The sequence below is a fragment of the Nycticebus coucang genome, chromosome 3, assembly GCF_027406575.1.
Source record: "Nycticebus coucang isolate mNycCou1 chromosome 3, mNycCou1.pri, whole genome shotgun sequence".
Taxonomy (NCBI): domain Eukaryota; kingdom Metazoa; phylum Chordata; class Mammalia; order Primates; family Lorisidae; genus Nycticebus; species Nycticebus coucang.
The window spans coordinates 131,570,840-131,592,192 of NC_069782.1; the positions used below are offsets into that span (position 1 = coordinate 131,570,840).

A 21,353-nucleotide genomic window follows, 5' to 3' on the forward strand; every position below is an offset into this window, starting at 1 on the left:
GTGCAGTGACACAATCATAGCTCACTGCACCCTCAATCTCCTAAGCTCTGGGCTCAAGCAATCCCCATACCTCAGCCTCCCAAGTATAGCTAGGATGACAGGTGCACCACCACACCTGGCTAAATTTTTTCATTTTTTGTAGAGACAGGGTCTTACTATGTTGCCCAGGCCAGTCTCAAACTCTTGACCTTAATCAGTCCTCCCACCTCTGCCTCCCAAAGTGCTGGGATTACTTACAGACGTAAGCTAGCCTGGCCAGGGATTTTTGGAAAATGATCTGTTCCAGTGTAAAGTATTCCCCTAACCTTCACCCTAATGGATCTGTTTATTTTGCAGAATGCCTTTCCTGTGTCTGGTCAGCTCTATACAACACACCTACTGTCTCTTGATGCCCTATTGACAGTGATTGACAGCACTGAGGCCCACTGCCAGGCCAAAGTCCTGAACAACCTCACACAGCAAGAGAAGAAAGAGACAGCCAGACTCAGCTATGAGACAGTAGATGGTACCCGAGAAGCTAGCAATAGTGAGAGGCATTTCTTTTCTTTGAAGACCCCAGGGTTCTATGCTTATCCCTCCTCAACTCACTGAGTCCTTTCTCCTGTCCTCACATCACTTCCCCTGGGATACTCCTAATTCTATGTTTTCAGGGTTTGGTGGTTTGGATCGCAGGCTAGTCGGGCAGAGTAACAGGATTCACGGACCCTTTCCCCTCTTCCCCACTCTGGTTTCTTGACAGAAATACTTCTTTATCTTAAGAAAAGAGAACAGAGGTTAAAGGATATAGGATTTCTATATCCTTTAACCTCTGAAAGCTCCAAGCCCAGGCTTGGCACCTGTAGCTCAGCTGCTAGGGCGCCAGCCACATACACTGGAGCTGGCAGGTTCAAATCCAGCCTGGGCCTGCCAAACAATGACAACTGCAACCAAAAATTAGCCGGGCGTTGTGACAGGTGCCTGTAGTCCCAGCCAGCTGGTTGGGAGGCTGAGGCAAGAGAATCACTTAAGCCCAAGAGTTTGAGGTTGCTGTGAGCTGTGACATATGGCACTCTACCCAGAGCCACATAGTGAGACTCTGGCTCCAAAACAAAACAAAAAAAGCTCCAAACCCAATTTTTTTCCCATCTCCAATATCTGCTTCCACTCTAATTAATCTTCTCTGTCTCCTTCTTGAGATTGAGGATGTAGAAGTACAGGGAAAGATTCATTAAATTATAGAATCTAATGCTTGGCTGGGATAGTGACCATTTGCTTTGTCCTGGTCAGAGCTGGTTCCTTGTGTGTGGGAGCATGCAGGTCTTATTTGCCTTGAAATTTGGCCTTTCCTACAGCTCCCCCTGGTTTCCTACCATGTAAGTCTTCACCTATCTTCTTCTTTCTTGCCAGCTAAAAGAGCAGCCAGCGATGGGAAAGCTGTAGGCATTGCCCCAGACATCCCAGGACTGTATCTGCCAGGTGGAGGGCGACTGCTGCCAGAACATGGGAAGCCAGGAGGATGCAGTGATCTAGAGGAAGTTGGTGGCTCTGGGGGTGAGTACTGGGTATCCACAGCCTGAGCCCCCTCAACTAGGGGCCTGGTGGAGAATGGAAGGAGGGGAGCAGATACATCTACAGCAGTACCTGAGTGAAGTGTGATGGCTCGCCATGACTTCAAACCCATAGAAAGGAAAAAAAGCATCTGGAGCTCCAGAAGATAGGACTTCCAGGGAAGTAGAAAATTGATAAGGATAGAAAACTTCTCCTTTTTCACAGGGAGTATATCAGCAACTTTCCAAAAGTCATTTATCCTGGTAAAAGAAGTCTTAGGGGTTTTTCTCTCTCTTCCTCTCATTCCTAGCTGACAAAAAGTTTACCCGGAAGCCACCTCGATTTTCCTGTCTCCTGCCAGATCCACGGGAACTGATTGAAATTAAAAACAAAAAGAAGGTACATACATATGTTCCCCAGAGCTTAGCTTCCAGCCACCTCTGTCAGGGTATGCTTGGTAGGGTTTCTATCCCTGGGGATGAAGATGTGGGAGAGTCTAGCAGTTCACTGTACAGCTTGCTAGGCTAGTCTTTGGCCTTACTGGGACTTCAGCAATACCCCAGTCTCCTGTGAAGCCCTTTCCTACTCCTAAGCCATGTAGGTGGGCATACAATAGTATTGTATGCCCCAGGCAAATGCTACACTAGCTAAGAGCCAAGTGTTACTAATGGCAGTGACAGGAGCCCTGGGAGCTGGTGTCATGTGGGCCACTAAAGGTTATTGGTCAACTCCAGCTTTTATTCTGACAATAAAAAGGAATTGACATTTATTCTGGTGCTTTAGTAAAGTTCAAATACTGTTTTTGCTCTTGGTTTCTTAAAGAAAACCTTCTATTTAACCCTTTCTTCCTCTTATTACCAGCTTAAGTGACTTTGGTTCATGTGTGCCCTTGACTGCAGAGTTATGACTGGGCACACAGAAAGTTGAGTTACCTTCATAGTTAGTCTACCTTGTCCTTTGAACTCAGAGCCTTAAGAGCTAGGCAACCAAAGGAAAAAAGGGAATCCAAGCAAGCCATAAACAAGATGGTGGCCGTTAACAAGTGTCAGGGATAGATACAAAACTGCGGAGAATTCTTTGGGCTCTTTCTTCTACTCTGATTCCAAAGTGGGAGGAAATGAGGCTGTTCCATGCATGTTGATTCCTCAGAAAAGGAATGAGAAGGAACTCCTAAGCCAGTTCTAATTAGACAGGAAGATGGGGGAAGCTAGGCCACTATGATCCATCCTTAATTCTGGAGTCACTAAGAACCACATCCTAGGAGCCTACTGAGTGACCAACTTGGGCTGTTGTGGAGGCCAGCCTGGCTTTGTCTTATTTAGGGGCAGAGCAACTTCTTTTTTTTTTTTTTTTTTTTGAAACAGAGTCTCAAGCTGCTGCCCTAGGTAGAGCAGCTCACAGCAACCTCAAACTCTTTGGCTTAAGCGATGCTCTTGCCTCAGCCTCCCAAGTAGCTGGGACTATAAGCTCCCGCCACAACACCTGGCTGTTTTTTTGTTGTTGCAGTGTCATTGTTGTTTAGCTCGTCTGGGCCAGGCTTGAACCTGCCAGCCTCCATGTATGTGGCTGGCACCATAACCACTGTGCTACAGGTGCCAAGCCTGGGGCAGAGCAACTTCTGACACCTCTAGTCTTTCTCCTTCAGCTGCTAATCACAGGCACAGAGCAGTTCAACCAGAAACCAAAGAAGGGGATCCAGTTTCTGCAAGAGAAAGGCCTCCTCACCATCCCAATGGACAACACAGAGGTAGCCCAGTGGCTTCGAGAGAACCCTCGGCTGGACAAGAAAATGATTGGAGAGTTTGTGAGTGACCGCAAAAACATTGACCTGTTGGAGAGCTTTGTAAGGTGAGGAAGCTATGAGAAATACGGTACATAGTGATCAGTCTAAGGGGACAGAGCATCCCTCCCTCAAAGCAGTCTCATTCAGTTCCTGCTGATGACCCAGGTCACACATTCTTCCTCTTCCCGTCATTTATATCTGTTGAACTTGAAAAGTGCTCCAGCAAGATAGTGTTGGAGTTGTGTTAAGAGCTACCACCCTGGCTCAGCGCCCATAGCTCAGTGGTTAAGGTGCCGGTCACATGCACTGGGGCTGGTGGGTTCAAACCTGGCCCGGACCTGCTAAACAACAATGATAGCAAAAACAACAAAATAGCTGGATATTGTGGTGGGTGCCTAGACTCTCAGCTACTTGGGAGGCTGAGACAAGAGAATCGCTTAAGCCCAAGAGTTTGAGGTTGCTGTGAGCTGTGATGCCGTGGCACACTACTGAGGGCAACATATTGAGACTGTGTATCAACAAAAAAAAAAAAAAAAAAAAAGAGGGGCAGCGCCTGTGGCTCAGTGAGTAGGGCGCCGGCCCCATATGCCAAGGGTGGCGGGTTCAAACCCAGCCCCGGCCAAACTGCAAAAAAAAAAAAAAAGAGAGAGAGACACCACCCTTAGGGTTGAGGAAGGAGGGAGGGGTATGGTCAGCTCTCACCTATTGGGTACAATGTAGGGGTATATGGCACATCTCCTGGGTGAAAGGCTCAACTCCAACTTGGACTTTACCTAACAGATGCAAACAGTATAACATAAGTGTATGTACCCTTATATTAATCTGAAATTTAAAAAAATAATTTTTTAAAAAGAGATACTACCCTTTTGCCAGAGACCTCAACCTCTGTTCTAGTAAGAGAACTGTGACTAACAGAGCCCAACATGCGCAGCTTATACTCTTCAGCTTCTACGCCTTTATTTTTTTCCCTATAGCACCTTCAGTTTTCAGGGTCTGCGGCTGGATGAAGCTCTTCGCCTCTACCTGGAAGCCTTCCGTTTGCCTGGGGAAGCACCAGTCATCCAGAGATTGCTGGAGGCATTCACAGAGCATTGGAGGGTGAGTTTGAGTGGCAGGAGCTGAGCCCAGAATCCCAGGTCTATTTGACTGAAAGTTTCTATGACCTCCAACTAAAAAACCCAGTTGCAGCTCAGCACCCATACACCAAGGGTGGCGGGTTCAAATCCAGCCCAGGCCAGTTAAACAACAATGACAACTGCAACAAAAAATAGCTGGACGTTGTGGCCGGCACCTGTAGTCCCAGCTACTTGGGAGGCTGAGGCAAGAGAATCGCTTAAGCCCAGGAGCTTGAGGTTGCTGTGAGCTGTGACGCAATGGCACTCTACTGAGGGCAACACTGTGAGACTCTGTCTCAAAAAAAAAAAAAAAAAAGAAAGAAAGAAAAACCAGTTGCTATCTCCTTAGAAGGATGAGAGCAACATCAGTGAGCTTTCTGTGGAGAAACCAGCTTCTGTTAAGGAACGGCAAGAGGTTGGCCACTTTCTGGGTGATACCTTCCTCTGTGCCAGCACTCACCTCTGGGTTGATAGTAAGGGTTTAATTAACCAGAGAAGGGCATTGACACAGGTGGGATCTTTGCTTTTTCAGAATTGTAATGGCTCCCCATTTGCCAATAGCGATGCCTGCTTTGCCCTGGCCTATGCTGTCATCATGCTTAATACTGACCAGCACAACCACAATGTTCGAAAACAGAATGCTCCCATGACCCTGGAGGTAAGCTTGGGTCCCAGCCTAGGCAGAGAAGATCCAGCATAGCTTTGGAGGTAGCAGAAAGCATGAGATTAATAGTGGGTATAGTGGACAGGGTTCTGTCCAAGGGAATTAGGAAGGGCTAGCCAACCCAGAAGAGGAACTGGGTGGGAAGGTGGGTTCTTTCACTTAGTATTTCCTAAGTCCTTTTTACCATAGATCCAGGAATTCTTGGGAGGGTCTTCAGCATTGACACAGGGAGACAAGCTTATTGGCTTATCTCTAGGAGTTTCGAAAAAACCTAAAAGGTGTGAATGGAGGCAAGGACTTTGAGCAAGACATCCTGGAGGACATGTACCATGCCATAAAGTGAGTATATATGGAGAATAGTGTAACATCTCTGTTAAAGAGAAGCACATTGCTTTCTTTCCCAGTTTTTAGAGTCATGTCAGACAGTAGTGACTCATGATGCCCTGGACTTAGCGTTGGGACTTAATTGGGCAGGCCCTTCTCTGCCAATACTTCTTCCCTTACAGAAGCCTAAACAATAATGGGACTCTAGTACGCTAAGCCTGGGTCCAAACTGCCCTTCTTAGATGGGCACTCTATCTTGACCCCTAGTTCCTGAACCTAAAGCAGCTGGGTTTTACTGTCTGGCTTACAGGATACATTATCTGGCTGGTAAAGCTGAGCACTGGAGAGTGAGGCTTGGGTCACAGGTCAGAGATGGGACATTTAGTTCTTTACTGTAAATTAGAAAGAGTACATAGCATTGTTCATCTTTTCTCACCCAGAAAGAATGTGAGATGTCCTTACTGAAGAAATACAGGCCTCACTTAGAGACAGGGCTTTGAGATTATGGGATGTTTCCTTTCTCCCTGCTCCCACTTGTGGGTGGGAAGCAGACCACTGAGCTGCAGTTCCAATGACCTCTCATCAGCGTTAAGATGCTAGTCTGAAATAGCTGGGCGTTGTGGCGGGCGCCTGTAGTCCCAGCTACTCGGGAGGCTGAGGCAAGAGAATCGCTTAAGCCCAGGAGTTGGAGGTTGCTGTGAGCTGTGTGATGCCATGGCACTCTACCGAGGGCCATAAAGTGAGACTCTGTCTCTACAAAAAAAAAAAAAATATATGCTAGTCTGAGTGAAGTTCATAGTCCTAATTTAGAGCCAATGTGGTTCACAGCACAGCACCCATTCCTTCCCTTACCTCCTGATAGGAATGAGGAAATTGTGATGCCTGAGGAGCAGACAGGCTTGGTTCGGGAGAACTACATGTGGAATGTGCTGCTTCATCGAGGTGCCACCCCTGAGGGCATATTCCTGCGTGTACCTACTGGCAGTTATGATCTTGACCTCTTCACCATGACCTGGGGACCCACTATTGCAGCTCTCTCTTATGTCTTTGACAAAAGCCTTGAGGAGACAATCATCCAAAAAGCCATCTCAGGCTTCAGGTAATTGACTTTCGGCCTTGGTCTTCACCACATCGAGCTAACATGTTGCCTTCATGTTCTCTAACTGCGACTCTTACTTTCCTTAGAATGGGGTTTGCCCTGAGTTTTTGGAGGGAGGCTAAAGCTTGGGAAAGCTCAATCTTAAACAGACTCAAAAGTAAAAGGTTGAGGGTTGATTGGGTAAGAGCCCCATCCAAGCCTTCTCAGGACATGGAAGGGCTGTGTGGCCTTCTAGTGACTCTGTTTCTGGGATGGGGATGACATTACAGGAAGTGCGCCATGATCTCCGCCCACTATGGCCTCAGCGATGTGTTTGACAATCTCATCATCTCTCTGTGCAAATTCACAGCTCTCAGCAGTGAGGTAAGCAGGGGCAGGAACTGTGTACTTAGACTCCCAAAGGAAGGTCTCTTTTAGCCACAGGTCTCCCCTTATCTGCAGAGCTGGTTGCCATTAGTACTTTCCCTCACTCCCTCTTGACCATACCAGTGCTTAGACCATTTTTTTCTTGCACACCCTGGGATGAAAATAATGTTACCTCATGTAATTAGGATCAGAGAGGAGATGCAAGAGTGGGGAAGGCCTTAACCATGTTAGCCCTTCCCACCAGTATTATGGGAGATTGAAGCAGAGCCAACAAAAGGACCCTGAGAGAAACATAAAGGCCTAAGAGATTCTCCTTTCCAGGTATTAGCCAGATCTTACACCTCTTCTCATCCTCTTTTCTAGTCTATTGAGAACCTGCCCAGTGTATTTGGAAGCAACCCTAAAGCCCACATTGCAGCCAAGACAGTATTCCATTTGGCACATCGTCATGGTGACATCCTTCGGGAGGGCTGGAAAAATATCATGGAGGCCATGCTGCAACTATTCCGAGCCCAGCTGTTGCCCAAGGCTATGGTAGAGGTAATTCTTCTTCATGAGGCGAGAACTCTGACATTATGTGCAGTTTGTATATAGAATGGGTTGAGAGTAGCACTGGACCTGATGCCTACCAAAAGCTCACTAGGAATACCTAATATGTAAGACCACAGGGGATCGTGGTAGAGGAAGACTGGTAGAAGCCATTTCTAGTCACCAGTTAGAGGGGGTGCAATAATGTATGGGCAGAGAGCTACAAGAAGAAATTCAGGGAACTTTGCTTAGAGCAAGGGAAGAATGCAACGAGCATATAAAAAGAGGTCATTTTTTTGCCTACTTTTTCCAGGTAGAAGATTTTGTGGATCCCAATGGCAAGATCTCTCTACAGCGAGAGGAGACTCCATCAAACCGGTAAGAGCAGAGGAGAGGCTGAGGGCCTTGAAGAGGGAGAGTCAAAACTTTGGGGATCAGCTGGGCATCTGCCCTTTTTCTACAGAGGAGAGTCAACAGTTCTGAGCTTTGTGAGCTGGCTGACACTGAGTGGTCCTGAGCAGTCTAGTGTGCGGGGCCCGTCCACTGAGAACCAGGAGGCCAAGAGAGTGGCCTTAGATTGTATCAAGGTAACTGCCTGCCCACCCTATTAGGAAAGCCTAAACTCTTCCCTATTGGCCAGATGCTGCCTTTGAACTGAAGAATAGAATCATCCAGGGCTTGTGACCAGGCCTGACTCTGCCCTTTTTCCCTGGCTCTTGGGGACATTTTCTTCCCTTCAGCCCTTACTTCAGACTTCCTTTCTCTGGTGCCTTCTCTAGCAATGTGACCCAGAAAAAATGATCACAGAGAGCAAGTTCCTCCAGCTGGAGTCACTGCAGGAGCTCATGAAGGTACAGGATGAAGAAAAGAAAGAGGGATGGAAGGGCAGTGCCTGTAGCTCAGTTGGCAGGGCACCGGCCACATACACCAAGGGTGGCAGGATCAAATCTGACCCGGGCCAGCTAAAACAACGACAACTGCAACAAAAACATTAGCTGGGCATTGTGGCAAGTGCCTGTAGTCCCGGCTACTTGGGATGCTGAGGCAAGAGAATCACTTAAGCCCAAGAGTTTGAAGTTGCGGTGAACTGTGACACCACAGCACTCTACTCAGGGCAATAGCTTGAGACTCTGTCTCAAAAAACGAAACAAAACAAGAAAGAAGGATGAAGAGCAAACAGTGGTGTTTGCTTCAATTATTGTTAGGGCAGGACCAGTGGTTGGCTTCTTTTCCATGCTTACTTTCACTTCAGGCTCTGGTCTCAGTGACTCCAGATGAAGAGACATATGATGAGGAAGATGCTGCTTTCTGCCTAGAAATGCTGCTAAGGATTGTGTTGGAGAACAGGTAGGAGAAGGCAGGTGAGGGCAGTCTTTACACAGACCCTGTACTGGGCTTATGCCAAAGAGGTGAAAGCCATCTTGCTGATTTGGTTCTGGGGAACTGTAGGCAGTAGGGGAGAAACTTGCTAATTATTCCTATCTATTTAAGTATAATACTCAAGCTCTGAAAGGCCTAGAAGACTTATTACCTAGGCCTTTCTGGCTAAGAGTGTCCTTTTTTTGTGTTCTCTACAGGGACCGTGTGGGCTGTGTGTGGCAGACCGTTCGAGACCATCTATACCACCTCTGTGTCCAGGCACAAGATTTCTGCTTCCTTGTGGAGCGAGCAGTGGTGGGCCTGCTACGCCTAGCCATTCGACTCCTCCGGAGAGAAGAGATCAGTGGCCAGGTAAGCAGAGTACATCTGGGAGAGCATACAGGTACACAAGGGATTAAGGCCACAGTGTCAATTACAGATACAGCCTAATACATGGTATCAACTCAGTGACCAACCATACGGCTGGTACAGGCTAGCAGGCAGCATTGGGAGTGAGCTTGAAACAGACTTAAGCATGAAGCTCGTACTCTGCACCTCTGTAGGCTCCTATGAATCTGCTTTGTAGGGCTGGACTGCTGCTGCCTTATAGCAGTACTAGTCCTGTATCTGGTTTCCTGGCTTTCATGCTTATGACCTCCTGAGATCTCTTAGCACAGTGACAAAAACAACCAGCATAGTGCTAATGAGTAAATTCAGCAAGGTCTCAAGATATAGATCAATACACAAAAATTAATCATATTTCTATATGCTAATGGAACTATGGAAACTGAAATTAAAAACACAATATAAGGCTGAGAACTGTGGCTCACACCTATAATCCTAACACTGTGGAAGTCTAAGGCAGGTGGATCGCTTGAGCTCAGGAGTTTGAGACCAGCCTGAGCAAGAGCACCCCATCTCTACTAAAAATAAAAAAAACTAGCCAGGCATTGTAGTGGAGCCTATAGGCCCAGCTACTTGAGAGGCTGAGGCAAAAGGACTGCTTGAACCCAGGGGTTTGAGGTTGCTGTGAGCTATGACATCATTGCACTCTAGTGTGGGGCAACAGAGTGACGCTCAGTCTTAAAAAAGAAAGAAAAATGTACAAGTTCTCTAAATAAACTGATAAACTGAAATACTTAGATATACACTTAACAACATGTATAGGACTTATTTGTTGAAAACTACAAAATACTAATGAAAGAAATCAAAGAAGGCTCCGTGCCCATGGCTCAGTGGTTAGGGCGCCGGCCACATACACTGGGGCTGGTGGGTTCGAACTCGGCCTGGGCCTACTAAACAACAATAACAACAACAACAACAGAAAAAAACAGCTGGGCGGGCGGCGCCTGTGGCTCAGTCAGTAAGGCGCTGGCCCCATATACCGAGGGTGGCGGGTTCAAACCCGGCCCTGGCCGAACTGCAACAAAAAAATAGCCAGGCGTTGTGGCGGGCGCCTGTAGTCCCAGCTACTCAGGAGGCTGAGGCAAGAGAATCGCTTAAGCCCAGGAGTTGGAGGTTGCTGTGAGCTGTGTGATGCCACGGCACTCTACCGAGGGACATAAAGTGAGACTATGTCTCTACAAAAAAAAAAAAAAACAAAACAGCTGGGCGTTGTGGTGGGCACCTGTAGTCCCAGCTACTTGTGAGGCTAAAGCAAGAGAATCACTTAAGCCCTAGAGTTTGAGGTTGCTGTGAGCTGTGATGCCATAGCACTCTACCAACGGCGACAAAGTGAGACTCTGTCTCAAAAAAAAAGAAAGAAAGAAAGAAATCAAAGAAGACCTAAATAAATGAAAGGACATACCAGATTAATGAATTAAATCGCCTATGGCTCAAGCGGCTAAGGCACCAGTCACATACACCAGAGCTGGTGGATTTGAATCCAGCCTGGACTTGCCAAACAACAATGACAGCTGCAACCAAAAAATAGCCGGGTGTTGTGGCAGGCGCCTGTAGTCCCAGCAACTTGGGAGGTGGAGGCAGGAGAATCGCTTGAGCCCAGGAGTTGTAGATTGCTGTGAGCTGTGATGCTACAGTACTCTAACCAAGGTGACAGCTTGAGGCTCTGTCTAAAAAAAAAAAAGACTCAACACAATAAAAATGTCCATTTTTTGTAAATTGATCTGTAAGTTTAATGCAACTCCTATAAAAATACTGGAAAGGGGGCGGCGCCTGTGGCTCAAGGAGTAGGGCGCCGGTCCCATATGCCGGAGGTGGCGGGTTCAAACCTAGCCCCGGCCAAAAAAAAAAAAAAATACTGGAAAGGGTTTTTGTAGACGTAGATAAGCTTATTCTAAAACTTAGATGGAAAGGCACAGGCCCTAGAATAGCTAAAAAGAATAAAGTGGGAGGAATCATTCTATTTGATATTAAGACTTACTATCTAGCTATAGTAATCAAAATTATGTGGTATTGGTAGAGGACCAACTACATATATCAATGGAACAGAATAGAGGACCCAGAAATAAACTCAACACAAATAATGTTCAATTCAGTTCAATGGAGGAGAAGAGGATACCTTTTTAAAGAAATAGTGTTGGAGTTAGTAAAATCCAATGGGGGGAAAATAACAAAGGAACTTCTACCTACCTTTTCATACATTATAGAAAAATTAACTCAAATGGATCATAGATATGTATGTAAAACTATAAAGCCTTTAGAAGGAGAGAATCTTCGGGATCTAGAACTGGGCAAAGATTCTTAGACACTAAAAGCACAATCCAGAAAAGGGAAAATTGATAAACTGGACTTTGTCAGTTTAAAAAATTTTTGCTATATGATAGCCTATGTGAAGAAGATGAAAAAATAAACTACATACGGACTAGAAGTAAATGTTTGCAAATCATGTATTTGAAAAAAAGCTAGTATCTAAAATATAAAAATCTTAAAAATACAACAGTGAAAAAACAATCCAATTAGAAAATGAGCAAAACATAGGAACATCTTCCATTAAAACATCTTCTTTCATCAAAGAAGATAGGCAGATGGCAAATAAGCACATGAAATGAATTTCAGCACTATTAGCCATTGGGGAAATGCAAATTAAAACCATGATGAGACATCACTACACATTTATCAGAATGGCTAAAGTAAAAAATAGTGACAGTACTAAATGCTGACAAGGATACAGAGAAACTGGATCATTCATGCATTGCTGGTAGGAATGTAAAATAGTACAGCTACTCTGTTGGCAGTTTCTTGTAAAAACAAAATGTGCAGTGGATGGGCATGGTGGCTCATGCCTGTCATCCTATCACTCTGAGAGGCTGAGACAGGTGGATTGTTTGAGCTCATGAGTTCCAGACCAGCTTGAGCAAGAGCGAGACCCCATCTCTAAAAAACAGCCAGGCATTGTGGCGGGCTCCTGTAGTCCTAACTACTTGGGAGGCTGAGGCAAGAGAATCACTTGAGCCTAGGAGTTTGAGGTTGCTATGAGCTGTCATGCCGTGGCACTCTACTGAGGGTGACAAGGTGAGGATAGTCTGTCTCAAAAAAAAAAAAAAAAAAAAAAAATGCAATTACCATACAACCCAGCAATTGCTCTTTTGGTCATTTATCCCAGATGCTTTCTCATAGAAACTAGTACATGCATGTTCATAGAAGCTTTATTTGTAGTGGCCAAAAACTGGAATCTATGGGTGGCGCCTGTGGCTCAGTGAGCAGGGCGCCGGCCCCATATACCGAGGGTGGCGGGTTCAAACCCGGCCCCGGCCAAACTGGAACAAAAAAATAGCCGGGCGTTGTGACGGGCGCCTGTAGTCCCAGCTACTCGGGAGGCTGAGGCAGGAGAATCACCTAAGCCCAGGAGTTGGGGGTTGCTGTGAGCTGTGTGACGCCACGGCACTCTACCGAGGGCAATAAAGTGAAACTCTGTCTCTACAAAAAAAAAAAAAACAGGGCGGCGCCTGTGGCTCAGTCGGTAAGGCGCCGACCCCATATACCGAGGGTGACGGGTTCAAACCCGGCCCTGGCCAAACTGCAACCAAAAAATAGCCTGGCGTTGTGGCGGGCGCCTGTAGTCCCAGCTACTCGGGAAGCTGAGGCAAGAGAATTGCTTAAGCCCAGGAGTTGGAGGTTGCTGTGAGCTGTGTGAGGCCACGGCACTCTACCGAGGGCCATAAAGTGAGACTCTGTCTCTACAAAAAAATAAATAAATAAAAACTGGAATCTACCTAGATGACTTTCAACAAGTGAATAGTTAAACTGTGATACATACATACCATGGAATACTTCAGTAATTTAAAGCAATGAACTATTGATATATGTAATAATTTAGATGAATTTTTAAATAATTATGCTGAGTAGGGGGTGGCAAGATGAGGACACAGCCAATCTCAGAAGGTTATATACTAGGGGTTAGGGATGGGGATAGGAGAGAGGAGGTGGGTATGTGATAAAAGGGCAACATGGGGAATCCTATGGTGTTGAAACTGGTGGCTGGGTACAGTGGCTCACACCTGTAATCCAAGCACTCTGGGATGCCAAGGTGGGAAGATTGCTTAAGCGCAGGAGTTTGAGACCAGCCTGAGCATAGAGTGAAACCCTGTCTCTACTAAAAATAGAAAAATTAGCTGGGCATCATGGCCGATGCCTATAGTCTGAGCTACAGAGGCTGAGGGAGGAGGGTCACTTGAGCCCTGGAGTTTGAGTTTGCTGTGAGCTAGGCTGACACCATTGCACTCTAATCTAGATAACAGAGTGAGATTCTGTCTCAAAAAAAAAAGAAAAAAAACTGGTATGTTGTCTTGTAGTAGATACACAAACTACACAGGTAATAAAATTGTGTAGAACTTAATACACACACACATAAATACAAGCAAAATTTGGGAAATCTATAGAAGATCAGTGGATTATATCAATAATCCTGGTTGTGATATACTATAGTTTTGCATAGTGTTACCACTGGGGGAAACTGGGCAAAGTATATAAGGGATCTCTTTGTATTATTTCTTACAATTGCATGTGAACCTATAACTATCTCAATAAAAATGTCTATTTGAAAAAATGAAAAGAAAAAAATGAAAGACCAGCAGCAGTATCTTAAGTTGGGTCTTAGCCAAACTCTCCTCACTGATCTAAAGAGACTGGTGGGAACAAAACATTCCCCTTTTCCTCCTCTTCTACCCCAGGTACTGCTCTCCCTTCGCATTTTGCTACTGATGAAGCCTAGCGTGCTGTCCCGAGTCAGCCACCAGGTTGCATATGGGCTCCATGAACTTCTTAAAACAAATGCTGCAAACATCCACTCAGGCGATGATTGGGCCACCCTCTTCACGCTATTAGAGTGCATCGGCTCAGGCGTGAAGCCTCCAGCTGCTCTGCAGGCCACAGCCAGGGCCGATGCACCTGATGCTGGTAAGCCCTTTCCCAGGGAGACTCAGCCTGGCAGATAAACAGTTATAGACCCTGGAGCTGGGTCAGGAAAACAACATAGGTTATTACGTTCAGCAGATTAAATGCCCCTGCCTTCTCCATCTGCTTCCAGAGCTTCCAGTTTCTGCTGGCCAGTACCCATAGATTAAATAGCATGAAGGCAAGTAGGCAACAATGAATGCTATAAAGCCAAGCATCCTACTGTCCTGGGGACTGGTTTCCCAGAAACTGTGTCCTATCTACCATGTCCATCCCCTGACAGCTGCTACTAGATACTATCAGGAGCCCAAATTAGCGTGCTAACCTGCCCTATTTAGTCAAGAAAGAAGCTGTCAGCTGGGCATGGTGGCTCATTCCTGTAATCCTAGCACTCTAGGAGGCCAAGGCGGGTGGATTTCCTGAGCTCATGAGTTCGAGACCAGTCTGAGCCACAGTAGACCTTGTCTCTAAAAATAGCTGGGTGTTATGGTGGGTACCTGTAGTTCCAGCTACTTGGGAGGCTGAGGCTAGAGAATCACTTGAGCCCAGGAGTTTGAGATTGCTGTGATCTATGACACCATGGCACTCTACTGAGGGCGACAGAGTGAGACTCTGTCTCAAAAACAAACAAACAAAAAAGAAGCTGTCTAGGTCATCCTTCAGCCCTCTGGTGATAGGGCTGAAAATAAGCCATACTAGAAAGAGGAGAGGCCAGGCCTTAGCACCTTTCTTCTGAAAGTCTAAGTTATCCCTTATCCTACTGTCCTACCCCTACCCTGACTCTCTCTTCTCCCTGCCTGACATAGGGGCCCAATCAGACAGTGAGCTCCCATCCTACCATCAAAATGATGTGAGCCTGGACCGAGGGTATACTTCAGATTCAGAGGTCTACACTGACCATGGCAGGCCTGGCAAGATACACCGATCAGCCACAGATGCTGATGTGGTCAACAGTGGTTGGTTAGTGGTGAGTGAATGTATGGGCAATGGGTGAGTCTTCCCCCTTTGACCTGTGGGAAGGATTCCTGGTGCTCTGAGAGGGCATCTAGGAGTAGGCAGGATCAAGTCTGGGTCCCTATCTCCTCTGTGTACTCTACAGGTAGGGAAGGATGATATTGACAACTCCAAGCCAGGGCCAGGGCCCAGCCGGCCAGGCCCTTCACCCCTGATCAATCAGTATAGCCTAACAGTAGGACTGGACCTGGGGCCACACGACACCAAGTCCTTGCTCAAGTGTGTGGAATCACTATCCTTCATCGTGCGAGATGCTGCCCACATCACACCTGACAACTTTGAGCTCTGCGTTAAGACTCTTCGCATCTTTGTGGAGGCCAGTCTGAATGGCGGTGGGTCACCTGATGAATGGGCACTGGGCAGGTAGCCATGTGAATATACAGGGGAGATGTGGCTAGAGGGAAAAAGCAGGGCCTCTGGGCCAGTTGCTGTAGAAGTATGACCTGGGTCTGGCTTTGCTCAGGGTGCAAGTCTCAGGAGAAACGTGGCAAGGGTCACAAATATGATAGCAAAGGGAACCGCTTCAAGAAGAAATCCAAGGAGGGCTCAATAATTCGGCGGCCTCGAACCTCCAGCCAACATGCCACTCGGGGAGGCCATAGTGATGATGATGAAGATGAAGGCGTGCCTGCCAGTTACCATACGGTGTCTTTACAGGTCAGTCAGGACGTAAGTACGGCACCCTTTACTTCCTTTCCTCTCCTGCACCTAATACTGGGAGCCAGGGTATGGCCAGGGAAAGCCAGGGCTAACAGAAAGGGCCCATGTGTTTCCAGACCAGGCCCTAGATCACCACCTTCACTGTATTCCCTTTATCCAAGACCACTTGTAAGTCTTTGTTTGCTTAAATTTAATTTTATACTAAAGTTTACGTATTTTTTGAATAGGTAATATATGTGCATGGTACAAAGTTCAAAAGGTACAAAAGGGTAAACTGTGGCAGCCACTGTCACCAGTTTCTTATCTATCTTCAAGAGGAATTACTTGTGTATTCAAGACATACAAAATTTATCCTGTGAATAGATTTTATAATACTAAATAAAGAACAAATTGCCTCAAATGGAATAACCTTAGAAAAATGATGAAAATAAAAATTTACTAAATCTGGCCAGATGCTATTGCCCATCAAGCCTCTCTGAGCCTGAGGTTGCTTTCTACTGTTTTTTTGTTTTTGAGACAGAGTCTCACTGACTATAATTACTCAGTCACCCTGCGGTTGAGTGCTGTGAAGTCATAGCTCACAGCAACCTCAAACTCTTAGGCTCAAGCAATTCTCTTGTCTCAGCCTCCCAAGTAGCTGGGAACTACAGGTGCCTGTCACAACGCCCAGCTGTTTTTTTGTTGTTGTAGTTGTCGTTGTTTGGCAGACCTTGGCCGGGTTCAATCCCACCAGCCCCGGTGTATGTGGCTGGCACCCTAGCTTCTGAGCTACAGGTGCCAAGCCTGGGCTTTCTGTTTTTCAAAAGAGATTAACAAGGGCTGGGCGCTGTGGCTCATACCTGTAATCCTAGCACTTTGGGAGGCCAAGGCAAGTGGATCACCTGAGCTCAAGAGTTCAAGACCAGCCTGAGCAAATCAAGACTAAAAATAGAAAAACTAGCTGGGCACTATTGCGCCTATAATTCCAGCTACTTGGGAGGCTGAGACAAGAGGATCACTTGAGCCCATGAATTTGAGGTTGCTGTGAGCTATGATGCCACCACTCTACCAAGGGAGACTGAGTGAGACTATGTCTCAAGAAAAAGTAAAAAGTACCATGAAATTAACAAGGTGAGGCTTTCTGTCATCAGAAGGCGTGAATTAGAATTGAAAAGAAATGTACCTTTTGGGGCGGCGCCTGTGGCTCAGTGAGTAGGGTGCCGGCCCCATATACCGAGGGTGGCGGGTTCAAACCCAGCCCCGGCCAAACTGCAACAAAAAAATAGCCAGGCGTTGTGGCGGGCTCTTGTAGTCCCAGCTGCTCGGGAGGCTGAGGTAAGAGAATCACATAAGCCCAAGAGCTGGGAGTTGCTGTGAGCCGTGTGACGCCACAGCACTCTACCGAGGGCAGTAAAGTGAGACTCTGTCTCCACAAAAAAAAAAAAAAGAAATGTACCTTTCTCACTGTAATTATATATAATTACATATACCTTTCTCACTGTAACACTATAATTTAGTGTTACTAATCCTTAGTCCAGGCTCAGCGCCCATAGCTCAGTGAGTAGGATGCCAGCCACATACACCGAGGCTGGCAGGTTCGAGCCCAGCCTAGGCCTGCTAAACAACAATGACAACTGCAACTAAAAAAATAGCCAGGTGTTGTGGTGGGCACCTGTAGTCCCAGCTACTTGGGAAGCTGAGGCAAGAGAATTGCTTAAGTCCCAGAGTTTGAGGTTGTTGTGAGCTGTGATGCCATGGCACTCTGCCGAGGGCGACAAAAAAATCCACACATCTAAAAGTCTCTTCTATCGTGAGTAATACCTGACTTAGAGAAACACGGCAAGGACTAGAGCAACTAACTAGCTCTTCGAGTCAAGGAAAAGCAAGTAGTGAGAGAGGTGGAGGAATGTGATGGGCGCTAACTGCCACCTGAGGACTCAGTCAGGGACAGTGAAAGGGGAGGGGAGAAGGAGTCCAACAGACCTAACCTCACTCATGTCCTGCCCCCTTCTGTGGTCCCAGTTGCTAGACCTGATGCACACCCTGCACACGCGGGCGGCCTCTATCTACAGTTCATGGGCAGAAGAGCAGCGCCACCTAGAGACAGATGGCCGGAGGATTGAAGCAGATTCACGCACCCTCTGGGCTCACTGCTGGTGCCCATTACTGCAGGGTAAACCTGGGGGAGCAGGTGGGGAGAGGGACGAAGGTAGAACTGGAGCTTGGAGAGCATCTGGATGAAAATACCAGAAGGATTGTGACCAAGCTCTCCCGCCCAGGCATTGCCTGCTTATGCTGCGATGCCCGGCGCCAGGTGCGGATGCAGGCTCTGACCTATCTACAGCGGGCACTGCTGGTACACGACCTACAAAAGCTAGAGGCCCTAGAATGGGAGTCCTGTTTTAACAAGGTAGGACTTCTACTGTCTTAAGATAGAGTTCAAATCCTAAGATGATGAGAGCAGGGTGGATGAGGGGCCCCTATTATCAGTTATTAGCCTATGCTCTACCTTCCCTTCTGCTCTGTGCCCGTGCACCCCAACCCCTGGCTTCCTTGAAGCAAGGCTGCCCACCTGACCCTGCTAAGGAGACATTGGATATTTACTCACCAGGTGCTATTTCCTCTACTGACCAAGCTCTTGGAGAACATTAGCCCTGCAGATGTGGGCGGAATGGAGGAGACCCGTATGAGGGCCTCCACACTGCTCTCTAAGGTACTACTTAACTACCCCATATCTACCTGCTCTTCCCCACAACTGCCTTTTCCCAAAGGGAGATTCCAGGCTTCTGGCAGAACCTAAAGTTGCAACATAGGTGCTCATGATTCTTAGTTATGGAAACTCAGCAGGACCCAGGGACTGGGAGAATTCGGGATTTCAAAGGAATATCTGATCTAAAATTCCCATGAAAGATAGGTCAGGCTTGCCTCCCAGCCTTAGAGAGGGGTGCGGAAGGCTCATATACTACCTTTGGCTGAAGGGAATTGGTGGGCCGTAGGTCTTCCTACAGCACCTGTCTCCACTGCTGTCACTCTCTACCTTTGCGGCCCTCTGGCTCACCATCTTGGACTTCATGGACAAGTACATGCATGCAGGCTCCAGTGACTTACTGGTATGTTTCACCTCAGCTCAACTCCTACCTACTGGAAAGACTTGCTATTTCCCCCTTGCTACCTACCTCCCCCTTCCCAGCTACTTCCCCCTTACCATACTCCCCTGTGTTCTCTCTCCTATTCTCTTTTTTTTTTTTTGTAGAGACAGAGTCTCACTTTATCACCCTCGGTAGAGTGCTGTGGCGTCACACAGCTCAGAGCAACCCCCAACTCCTGGTCTTAGGCGATTCTCTTGCCTCAGCCTCCAGAGTAGCTGGGACTACAGGCGCCCGCCACAACGCCTGGTTATTTTTTTGTTGTTGTTGCAGTTTGACCAGGGCTGGGTTTGAACCCTCCACCCTCAGTATATAGGACTGGTGCCCTACTCACTGAGTCTTAGGTGATCTCTCCTATTCTCATGGTCCCACAGTCAGAGGCCATCCCCGAATCTCTGAAGAACATGCTCCTAGTGATGGACACAGCGGAGATTTTCCACAGTGCAGATGCACGAGGAGGTAGCCCCTCGGCCCTCTGGGAGATCACCTGGGAACGCATTGACTGTTTTCTGCCCCATCTACGAGATGAGCTCTTCAAGCAGACTGTCATCCAGGGTAGGGGGCTCAGCCCAGCTTTATAAAAAGACTCCCCAAAACTGAATACATTCTGCATGCCATAGGTGGGTGGAAAGCCTGGTGGGTAGCTAGACTTTATGGGAAAGAAACCTCTTAAGAGCTGCCATCTGGATCCTTTACTCTCCCTAGACCCCATGCCCATGGAGCCTCATAGCCAAAAACCTATGGCCTCACCCCAACTGACTGCTGCTGCTGGCGACACCAGGACACCAGGCCATCCACCTCCCCCAGAGACACCTTCTGAACTAGGAGCCTGTGGTGAGTCCCTCCAGGCCAGCCTGCTGGTTGTTAGGCAGCAAATAGGAGGCCTGAGAGGAAGCCCAGGGAAGCTTGGGATTGCTACTACGCATGGGCTGTAAGCAGAGGAAGGAGCAACCAGTGAGTCTTGTTTCCCTGCTCAGCCTTGGGAAATGGCAGGTACACATAAGCTGTGATGAGCTAGCTACTTGAAATTCCCAAACTCGGGAGGAGAAGGCTAAGTCAGGGACTTGGATTGAATGTGCAGAGGTTGCCCATCAGGGATTGTAATAAAGACCAAACCACAATTAGCCTGAGAGGGGAGAGAAGATAGAGCTTTGAGGGAAATACCCAACATTTTAGCCTAGGAAGGGTCATTTTGTTCACAGGGATTGGGAGGAACAGCTGGGGGATGTGGGATGTGGGAATTTGTCTTATGCCAATAAGAGAGTTTGATTGCAGCCATCTTGCTCTCCCTACAGACTTTGAGAAGCCTGAGGGCCCCCGAGCAGTCAGCAGCAGCTCCCCAGGATCACCAGTGGCCTCTAGCCCCAGTAGGCTGAGCCCCAGTCCAGATGGGCCTCCACCCCTGGCTCAGCCCCCACTGATCTTGCAACCCTTGGCCTCCCCACTGCAAGTGGGGGTTCCACCCATGACTCTGCCCATCATCCTCAACCCTGCACTCATTGAGGCCACCTCTCCAGTACCTCTCCTAGCCACACCACGCCCTACAGACACCATACCCACCTCCGAGGTCAACTAAGGCAGGTCCCTCAGAGATCAGGACCAGTGCTTCCTACCAGGCTAACCCTGGCCTGCCTCTAGTTGTCCTGGGGGCCACAGACTCTTCAGGCCTAGTCCAAGCTGCTGTCACTGCCACTTGGACAGGGGCCTGAAAAAGAGAACTTTGATAGCCCCTGTGGAGACCCCCCAAAAATCAGACTGTGGGACCTTCCTCTTCTGCTCGCCATTCCTAGGGGTCCAGCCCCTGAGAGTGCACTCAGGTGTCACCTGCAGCCTCTGCCTACAGCCTGGCAGTTCTGGGGAGGCATCACTGTGCCAACCTTGCAGTGCCTGCCTGTATGCCCCTCTTGCCCATGGTCAGGCATTGAAAGCCACACACAACCACTCTGCACTTTGTTCCCCTCTCCTATCCCACTCCCATCAGCCCTGGGCAACCTCCTCCAGTTCTTCCTCTTTTACTAATTAGTTGGTCAATTTGGAGAGTTGACTGGCACCATGGAGGGTGGGCAAGCCGGGCTGAATAGGGGACTGCCCACAGGAGCATGTACATATGGAAAAACAGGACAACAGTGGACTTTTTATGATATAATAAATGTCTTAGTACAATATCATTGCCTTTCCTTCTCGTTTCCTTCTTGAACTTACAGGTCTGGATACCATGTTACTGTGATGCCCCGGACCTTGTATGAACAGTGAAATGCAGCTGAGCCTACCAGTAATTTAGCTTACCTCGCCCCAGCCTCCAGCTAGATGCTAGGACTGGGGTCAGAATTCCTTCATGCTGCTTCCCCTGCCACAGCAGTGTGCCCTTGTCACCACAGGTGTGCCAGGGGCTTGGGCAGTTGTCCTCTTCTAGTAACTGCTCCAAGGGAGACAT

General features: G+C 47.6%; 1 protein-coding gene across 3 annotated transcripts in view; it reads left to right on the plus strand.

Annotated features, from left to right (window-relative positions):
• The window catches only part of GBF1 (golgi brefeldin A resistant guanine nucleotide exchange factor 1), a 146,382-nt gene extending 125,302 nt beyond the window's left edge, over positions 1 to 21,080 (plus strand). For 2 of the 3 annotated variants that reach the window (XM_053583014.1, XM_053583016.1), the window contains 26 exons: positions 337 to 526; positions 1,387 to 1,530; positions 1,838 to 1,926; positions 3,173 to 3,375; positions 4,285 to 4,408; positions 4,958 to 5,083; positions 5,346 to 5,428; positions 6,276 to 6,512; positions 6,782 to 6,875; positions 7,242 to 7,418; positions 7,720 to 7,784; positions 7,870 to 7,993; positions 8,186 to 8,257; positions 8,659 to 8,753; positions 8,984 to 9,137; positions 13,898 to 14,123; positions 14,927 to 15,087; positions 15,220 to 15,466; positions 15,598 to 15,803; positions 17,796 to 17,946; positions 18,053 to 18,183; positions 18,385 to 18,486; positions 18,770 to 18,883; positions 19,294 to 19,474; positions 19,625 to 19,753; positions 20,215 to 21,080. In XM_053583014.1, coding sequence (XP_053438989.1) covers positions 337 to 526; positions 1,387 to 1,530; positions 1,838 to 1,926; positions 3,173 to 3,375; positions 4,285 to 4,408; positions 4,958 to 5,083; positions 5,346 to 5,428; positions 6,276 to 6,512; positions 6,782 to 6,875; positions 7,242 to 7,418; positions 7,720 to 7,784; positions 7,870 to 7,993; positions 8,186 to 8,257; positions 8,659 to 8,753; positions 8,984 to 9,137; positions 13,898 to 14,123; positions 14,927 to 15,087; positions 15,220 to 15,466; positions 15,598 to 15,803; positions 17,796 to 17,946; positions 18,053 to 18,183; positions 18,385 to 18,486; positions 18,770 to 18,883; positions 19,294 to 19,474; positions 19,625 to 19,753; positions 20,215 to 20,495 — 3,906 coding nt within the window. In that variant the 3' untranslated portion in view covers positions 20,496 to 21,080. The remainder of the gene's footprint in view (positions 1 to 336; positions 527 to 1,386; positions 1,531 to 1,837; positions 1,927 to 3,172; positions 3,376 to 4,284; positions 4,409 to 4,957; positions 5,084 to 5,345; positions 5,429 to 6,275; positions 6,513 to 6,781; positions 6,876 to 7,241; positions 7,419 to 7,719; positions 7,785 to 7,869; positions 7,994 to 8,185; positions 8,258 to 8,658; positions 8,754 to 8,983; positions 9,138 to 13,897; positions 14,124 to 14,926; positions 15,088 to 15,219; positions 15,467 to 15,597; positions 15,804 to 17,795; positions 17,947 to 18,052; positions 18,184 to 18,384; positions 18,487 to 18,769; positions 18,884 to 19,293; positions 19,475 to 19,624; positions 19,754 to 20,214) is intronic. The other variant, XM_053583015.1, reaches the window with a different exon arrangement.
• Positions 21,081 to 21,353: the final 273 nt, after the last annotated feature.